The following is an 8,447-nucleotide window of genomic DNA, read 5'->3' as shown; positions in this document are numbered from 1 at the left end:
CATCCTGGCCCCCTCCCCCAGGGCGGGCCGACTTTCCCCAGGGAACAGGTGGGTGGGGCGGGTTCCCACGCCAGGTGACAGATGATATACGGCCATGTCCCTGTGCCTCCCGTGTGCCCACTGAGCAAACAGCCTGCCGTCGGGGTGGGGGCAGAAGATGGGGGCCAAAGTCCTGGGAAAGGCCCCGGCAACGGGTGCTCAAGCCCCCACCCGCATCCCGGGCTGGACCCAGGCCTTGGCCCTGGCAGCCCTCACCTGCCCCTGACCCTGGCCCTACCCCCGCTTGCAGCCGGGACTGCCCCATCTTCTACATGCGCAAGAAGGTGCGGAAGGACTTGGAGAACCAGGAGAAGCTTCTGAGACGCTTTGGGCCCCCTGGCCCCGAGGCCTGGTGACCTCAGCGGCATCCCGTGGACTGGGGGAAGGGTCTGGGAGAATTTAATAAAGTTCGGGCCTTTTGCTACCTGGTGCTCTGTGGTCTCTGGGGGCACAAGGTCCAATTTTATGAGCCCTGGCTGGGACCCTCCCGAGGCCCCCTGTCCTTCTCACCCTCAGCACAGGGCTCCTGGGCTCCTCTTTTGGGCTCCTCCTCGGGTTCCCCTCTGGCCCCTCCCCCAAGGCTCGGAGTGAGCCGCCCTCTACAGGTGCTCTCCCCTGCCCTTGTTCAGGCCACCCAGGTGTCTGGGGGCCAGCCCTGGGTCCCTGGGGGCCGCCCCACCCTCCGGGTGCTGACCTGTTTCCTCCAGGCCTGGGGCAGCCCCTAGCCCAGAGGCTTCCACCCCCCAGCACGGCCGAGGGGACCCCCCTGCGGGTCACACACCCACTGTTTCCACATTGGGGTCCTGATGGGCTTCCAGTCTGGGTTTCCTCCAGCTCACGTCCACTTATGAGACCCCCTGATGACCCCCACCTGCGACCCACAGCCCTGCCCGGCCCTGCCTTCAGACCCGTCCCATGCGGCCTCCGGGAATCATGCGCCCTCTAGGACAGGGTCCTGGGGTCTGCCCACCTCAAGGCCCCCAGCCTGCCCTGCCAAAATGTAGCTCCTGAGTCCAGGTCCCCCCAGTTCCTGATGCCCCCTTCGACCCAGTGACTCCTAGGATCTTCCTACCTCAGGGTCACCCTGAATCCAGCTCCACCCCTCGGCCAGCCCCCCAACCCCACCCACCATGGGGATCCCCAAATCCAGATGGCTCCAGGCCCGCCCTCCCTGCCACGTGACCAAGGGGTTGTGCAATCCTGCCCCCTCCTCCTGCCCCGACCCCTCCGGGGATTTTCGAGGAGGGCTGAGCCTGTGGCTGGCACCCCCAGCCGCCCGCCCCCAGGGCTGGGCCAAGGTATAAATAGGGGTGGCGGCTGCAGCTGGCAGGCACTGCCTGCACCACCATGCTCGCCCTGGAGGCTGCACAGTGAGTGGGGCCCCAAGCCCCCCCTCGGGACCCCCATTGCACTGCCCCTCCAGCCCCTCTGCCAGACCTCACCCGCGGGCAGGGAGGTGGGAACTGGGTCCACACTGTGGCTACCCCCTCCTGTCCCTTCTCCACCCAGATTCTCTTTCATCTGCCATCGTCTTTCCTGGTCCCCCAAAGACCCCACTTCCTTGGAACACTCACTGTGTTCCCTCTTGCTGGTGGCCCTCACCCTGGCCACCTCCGTCTCTCCCTATGTGTGTTTCACCCCAACCATCTCTGTTTCTCCCCGTCTTTGTCTCACCCCGTCCACATCCCTCTCTCCTCGTCTCTCCATCTGTGTCTCACCCCATCCGTCTCTGTGTCTCCCCGGGCTCTGTCTCCCTCGTCCATCTCTGCCTCACCCCATCCATCTCCCTCTCTCTGTCTCACCCCGTCCATCTCTGTCTCGCTCTGTATCTGCCCATATCTTTGTTTCAGTCTCTCCATTCTCGGCCTCTTGTTCTGTCTCTTTTTAGTTCTCTCTGTCCATTTCTTTGTCCCTGCCTCCACCCCTCCTCCCCCCCCATCAAGAAATGCCCCCTGAGTCCTCTGCACACCCTTCCCCCTTCCTGCCTCTCCTCACGCCTTACCTGAGTCTCTGATTCCCCATCCCCGCCCCATACCTCTCCCTCCCTGGCCATCAAGGCCCCTCTTGGCCCAGGCACTCCCCACCCCCCGCCGGCCGGCGGGTGCCCTCAGCTCCTCTCTGGGGACTTTCTCTCCCTCACTTTCCCTGCCCCCCCTCCAGCCTGTCTATGCAAATCTGGGGGGTGGGGGGCCATTTGCCTGGCCCCTGCCCCCCCACTTCCTGTCCCGGTAGGGGAGTGGGGGTGAAAGTGGTGGGGCTGGTCTCACACACAGGGACACCCAGCAGACTCCCAAGCTGTGGTGGTCACAGCTGCCTCCCCGCCAGCCCCCAACCACCGAGAGACTCAGGTGGCTACAGGCAGCCCTGACATGCCCCTGTGTCTCTCCCCCTCCAGCCTCGACGGGCCGCACTTCAGCTGTCTGGTGAGTCACACGCCTGGGGACCAGGGAGGGGTGGCAGAACCCAGCGACCCGCCGTGACCTCCCTCCCTGAGGAGGCCGCCTTCGCTCCCTGCCTCAGTTTCCCCTTTCTGCCCATTCCTGTCCCTTTGTCTTCCTGAACGTAGTGTCTCCCGCCACCCCCACTGCCATCACGGATGTATCCTGATGTGCCTCTCCTGTTCCCGGGCTCTGAGTCCCCCTCTCTCCCTTGCCACTTTGGGAGTCTCCGCCTGTCCCATGTTCAGCAAAAACGTTGACATGTTCCTTCTTCCCTTTCTCCTTTTCTGTTTTGCAGTTTTAAAACTTTTACTCTGTGACATTTCAGACACGCAGAGAACTGCACCCCTGACCCCACAACCCACTCCGAGAAATCAGACACCACTGATGTGGGGGACGAAAACCCCATCTGCCCCTCCCCCGTCACTCTCCAGCCTCCGAGGTGGCTTGCCTTTTTTCTGAAATGGAGGTGCGACACGACAAGTCAGTAAAGTTGACAAATCGTGCGCACACTTCAGTGGGTTTTGCATTGTACGTACCCCTGGGTCGCCACAAGCCAGCTCGAGATAAAAACATTTCAGTCGCTCCGGAATGTTCCATCATGTCCCTTCCCAAGTCAGTGCCCCCCCTCTGGTATTTCCCACTGTCAGTTAGTCTTGTCTGCTTTTGAACTTTATATCAAGGGAGTCATGCAGCGTGTCCCTTTTGGGGTCTGGCTTCCTTCACTCAAGGTGAAGTGTGTGTCTGGTGTTTGTTCTTTTTCCTTGCTGCGTCGTGGTCCATCACCCACCCACACCACAGTTTGTTTATTCCCCCTCAGGTAGATGGGATGTCTCCAGATGGGGAGGGTGTGTCATTCATAAAGCTGCTCAGGCCAGATGCCTTGGTTCACGCCTGTAATCCCAGTACTTAGGGAGGCTGAGGTGGGAGGATTGCTTGAGGCCAAGAGTTCAAGACCGCGCTGGGCAACATAGCCAGACCTCGTCTCTACAGAAAATCAGTGGGGCATGGTGGGGTGCATGCCTGTAGTTCCAGCTACTCGGGAGGCTGAGGCGGGAGGATCGCCTGAGTCCAGGAGGTCGAGGCTGTGGTGCGCTGTGACCATGCCACTGCACTCCAGCCTGGGGGACAGAGTGAGACCCTGACTCAAAAAATAAGATAACATAAAACTGCTCTGATTATTTTTGAACAGGTTATTCTGTGACATTCATCTCCAGGTCTCTCGGGTCACTGACTGCGGGGCCCTGGGGATGCTGTGCGTCTAGCTTTAGTCTCTACTAGTTCCTCAAGTAACACTTGATTCTTGGGATGGATTGAAACATGGAGAGAGATTTTAAAAGGGTTGAGCCGGCTGGGCTCGGTGGCTCAGCCTATCATCCCAGCACTTTGTGAAGCCGAGGCAAGTGGATTGCCTGAGCCCGCGGGTTCGAGATCAGCCCGGGGAACTTGGCGAGACCTCGTCTCTACAATAAATAAAAAATTAGCTGGGCATGGTAGCTCATGCCTGTTGTTCCGGCTACTTGGAAGGCTGGGGCGGAAGGATCACCTGAGCCCAGCAAGTTGATGCTGGGGTGGCTGTGAGCGTGCCACTGCACTCTAGCCTGGGCGACAGAGACTCTGACTCAAAAAAAAAGGGTTGAGCCTTTGCCTCTGTGAGAACAATGCCACCTCCTCTCGCCCTTGCCTCCCCTGTCCCCAGAAAGGCAAGACTGGGGTGCTCTTCCACACCTTCTCCAGAGATGCCAACTGTATACCAGCAAGGCTGCTGTGTGTCTCTTTTTTGCTGTCTCTGCTCTCAGTATCACTGCAGGTTTCTCTTTGCCCCGTCTGGTGCCTAGTCTCTGTCTCTCTGTCTCTCTCTCTCTGCGTTCTCTCCAGCCTCTCGTCTCTGCATTCTCTGTGTTGGAGTCTCTCCAAGTGTCCAGGATGGGGCTGGGGGCTCCCTGAAGCCTGGAATCACTTCCCTCTTCCCTCCCCTGCCCCATCAGTACCCAGATGGAGTCTTCTATGACTTGGACAGCTGCAAACACTCCAACTACCCCGACTCAGAAGGGGCTCCTGGTGAGTGACCCCGGCTCGGCCTCCTCCCCACCTGGGCCTCGGCCCATTTCATAGACGGGTGAGCTAAGCCCCAGGGATCAAGGTAGCCCAGGCCTCCAGACTCCCCCCACCACCCACCACCCTCCACCCCGTTCCTCTCCCACCCATCTGCTCCCCCATGCAAATCCTAGGGTCAGAGATTTGCACAGCCCACAATGGCCCCTTTGTGCCAAGGACTTCCAGCAGGAGGGGGCCTGGGTCAGGCCTCCCGACTTCTGACTCAGTGCCCATCCCCCAGACCCTCTGTGGGACTGGACTGGGCCCCCACCTGTCCCAGCTGCCCCCTATGAAGCCTTCGACCCAGCTGCGGCCACCTTTGGCCACCCCCAGGCTGCCCAGCTCTGCTACGGTCCTTCGGCCTACACCCCTTCAGGCGGCCTCGACCCGGCCCCCAGCCTGGAGGCCCCAGGGCCCGGCCTCCCAGCATACCCCACGGAGGACTTCGCCAGCCAGGTGCGTGGCAGGGGACAGGGAAAACCGGTGGAGTCTTGTCCTGTGGCAACCGCCAAGGTCAGGTGCCACTGTGACTCCATTGCACAGGGGAGGGACATAGACGTGAGCCAAGGGACAGCACAAACTGGTGCTGTGTTGGGCAGGCTTTAATGGAGATAGCACAAGTGTCCCCTGACCACAACATGGTGAACCCAACCACGGCCGGAGTCCATGCTGTCCCCAGAGATGGGGACCAGAGCTGGGGGAGGGGTGTGGTGGGGGCCCCAGCGGAGGAAGTAGAGGGGGAGAAGGGGCCCCCACATGTGCAGGTGACAATGACCTTCCACAGACTCTGGGTCCCCCCGTGTACGCCCCGTACCCCAGCCCCGTGCTGTCAGAGGAAGAGGACTTACTGCTGGACAGCCCTGCCCTGGAGGTCTCGGACAGCGAGTCAGATGAGGCCCTCGTGGCCGGCCCTGAGGGGAAGGGGTCGGAGGCAGGTATGTGGGAGTGGATGGCGGGGCAGAGGGATGATGTCAGCTGGAGACAGAGGGCAGGGGCTAAAGAAACCATGGCTTCCTGAGCATCTGCTGTATACTCCGGTGCTGAGCACCTACTGTATACCCCAGATGCACACCACCTGCTGGCTGTGTGGCCTTGGGCAAGTGCCTTCACCTGTCTGTACAGCCGGGATGGCAGTGATAGCATCTACCTTCCTGAGGGCCTTGGAAGGATTAAACGGGATACTCTATGCACATGGAATGGCAGTGCGTGGCGGAGAGGGGGCGCTGTAAGCCAACATCTCCTTCACTGTAACCTACACAGCATCAAAAATAATCACCATAGCACCCCCCCACACACACACACCAGGAAAGCCCTGCTTCCGCCCATGTGCCCAGCATCCATTATGCCCAGTCCCTGGGAAGCTGGGATCACTGTTCCTTTCTGTATCGGCCTCGGTTTCTCAGCTGTAAAATGGGCATCGTCCTATCACCCCTATCTCACAGGGCTCTGATGCAGATTAAATGAGCTCACAAGCTGGGCTCGGTGGCTCAGCCTGTAATCCCGCACCTTGGGAGGCTGAGGTGAGTGGATTGCCTGAGCCCACGGGTTCGAGACCCGCCTGGGCAACTTGGTGAGACCTCATCTCTACAATAAATCAAAAATTAGCCGGGTGTGGTAGCGCACACCTATAGTTCCAGCTACTTGGAAGGCTGAGGCGGAAGGATCGCCGGAGCTCAGCAGGTCGAGGCTGTGGTGGCCGGGAGTGTCTACTGCACTCCAGTCTGGGCGACAGAGTGAGACTCCAACTCAAAAAAAATAAAAATAAAAAATAAATGAGCTCACAACTGTAAAGCTTCTAGCACTAAATGCCCACAAAGGTTTGTAAAAGCAAGACACACCCAGGAACTTCGTTTATGACTGAGGAGACTCAGCTCAGAGTGGTTGAGTCACCTGTTTGTTTTGTTTGATTTTTGTGTTTTTTTGTTTGTTTGTTTATGAGTCAAAGTCCAGGCTGGAGTGCAGTGGCACCATCAGCTCACCGCAGCCCCCTGGGCTCAGGTGATCCTTCTGCCTCAGCCTCCCGAGTAGCTGGGACTACAGGCATATGCCACCACGCCTGGATAATTAAAAAAATTTTTTTTTTGTAGAGGTGAGGTCTCGCTCTGTTGCCCAGGCTGGTCTGAAACTCCTAGGCTCAAGCAATTCTCCTGCCTCGGCCTCCCAAAATGCTTGGGATTACAGGTGTGAGCCACTGCTCTCGGCTTTTAATCATCTGTTTTCAAGTAGAATCTTTAAGATGCAAAGGACCCTTATAGTGATTAGGAGAGACACAAGACAGAAATAACAATGTTACTACTTACAGGGCCTGAGAAGTACACAGCACACTTGAGGCCACAGACAACACAGACACAGAAACATGAAGGAGGTCAGGGAATGTGTGTGTGTGGGGGGCAGGGAACCAGTGGTCCAGGGTGTTATTCAAACATGTTTCCAGAAGGGGCTTTTACACTTTTTTTTTTCTGAGTTGGAATCTCACTCTGTTGCCCAGGCTGGAGGGCAGTGGCACGCTCACATCCACTGCAGCCTTGACCGGCTGGGCCCAGGAGATCCTTCCGCCTCAGGCTTCCAAGTAGCTGGAACTACAGGCATGTGCCACCACGCCCTGCTAATTTTTTTAAAAATTTATTGTAGAAATGAGGTCTTGCCAAGTTATCCAGGCTGGTCTCGAATCCGTGGGCTCAGGCAACCCTCTCACCTCAACCTCCCAAGGTACTGAGATTACAGGCATGAGCCACTGCACCCGCCTGAGGGGGCTTTTAATCGATGGGTTTAGCAGGTAGGTTGGAGTTCAGGAGGCCATGCTGTGCCTGGGAGGTGGTCTCTGAGGCATCAGCACATCCATGTTGGCCATTTGTAACTGTCCCTTGGGGAGGCCACCCCAGAAAGCGGTGGCATAAGGCGGATATCTGGGTGGCCACATTGAGGAACTGGGAGAAGGGACAGAATTGGAAACTGCTGAAGCGCCTGAGCCCCGCTTCTAGAGAGAGAAAGGCCGGTTTCTACTCAAACGTATGCCCAGGCAACCTGAAGGGATAAGAAAGAACTCACACCATCACCACCCTGAGGTCACACAGCTGGGAAAAGGCACAGCTAGGAAAAAGAGTTCTTGTAGCCACTGCCCTGCTTGGAAAGCCCCACTTCTGTGGGAGCCCAGGAGCCAGGTTGGTGCCCTGGCCCCTCCTGGAACCTCACCCCTTCTGGTGCTGAACGGCTAGGGGATCGGGAGCTGGGGAGATGGCCAGGCCGATTCAAGCCGACTCCAGATCTCTCCACCACCGGTCAGCCCCCAGTTATCCGTTTTTGTGAGCACCCAGATTTTTTTTTCATCCACTGCCCTGCGGCCAGTGCATAATACTACATATCTGCAGAAATGTAGTACTATGCACTGGCCGCAGGGCAGAGGACAGGACAGACTCAAATCCCTAAAATCAAAGCACCAGTCGGGAGCAGCCAGTGGGTATGGGGCAGGCTACTGAGGGCGTGCTTGCGGGGCTTTGAATTAGACAGGAAAGAGGCAACCCAGAAAAAATGAGGAGGCCAGGCGCGGAGGCTCACGCCTGTAATCCCAGCACTTTGGGAGGCCGAGGTGGGAGGATCGCTTGAGCCCAGGAGTTCGAGACCAACCCGGGCAACGCAGCCAGACCTTGTCTCTCCCAAAACATCAGAAAAATTAGCGGGGCGTGGTGGCCCACGCCTTTAGTCCCAGCTACTCGGCAGGCTGCGGCGGGAGGATCTCCTGAGCCCAGAAGAAGCTCGAGGCTGCGTGAGCCGTGGCCATGCCACCGCACTCCGGCCTGGGCGACTGAGGGAGACCCCAGCTCAGAAAGACAGCTCGAAGGCACAGAAGGGGGAGGGGGTCCCAGCGGCGGGGCG

General features: G+C 58.6%; 2 protein-coding genes across 2 annotated transcripts in view; both read left to right on the top strand.

Annotated features, from left to right (window-relative positions):
• The window catches only part of POLD1 (DNA polymerase delta 1, catalytic subunit), a 26,438-nt gene extending 26,043 nt beyond the window's left edge, over positions 1-395 (top strand). The window contains exon 26 of the mRNA XM_008063578.2: positions 204-395. Within this exon, the coding sequence (XP_008061769.1) occupies positions 204-395 (192 nt within the window). The remainder of the gene's footprint in view (positions 1-203) is intronic.
• Positions 396-1,349: 954 nt separating this feature from the next.
• Positions 1,350-8,447, top strand: part of SPIB (Spi-B transcription factor) — an 8,655-nt gene continuing 1,557 nt past the window's right edge. Inside the window, exons 1-5 of the mRNA XM_008063584.2 lie at positions 1,350-1,409; positions 2,435-2,462; positions 4,466-4,538; positions 4,816-5,030; positions 5,359-5,509. Of these exons, the coding sequence (XP_008061775.1) occupies positions 1,387-1,409; positions 2,435-2,462; positions 4,466-4,538; positions 4,816-5,030; positions 5,359-5,509 (490 nt within the window). The 5' untranslated portion in view covers positions 1,350-1,386. The remainder of the gene's footprint in view (positions 1,410-2,434; positions 2,463-4,465; positions 4,539-4,815; positions 5,031-5,358; positions 5,510-8,447) is intronic.

Source organism: Carlito syrichta, unplaced genomic scaffold (assembly GCF_000164805.1).
Source record: "Carlito syrichta isolate Samal-C Ts95f unplaced genomic scaffold, Tarsius_syrichta-2.0.1 Scaffold306948, whole genome shotgun sequence".
Lineage (NCBI taxonomy): Eukaryota > Metazoa > Chordata > Mammalia > Primates > Tarsiidae > Carlito > Carlito syrichta.
Note: the sequence above shows the minus strand (reverse complement) of the source record. Positions and strands in the feature narration are given on the sequence as shown.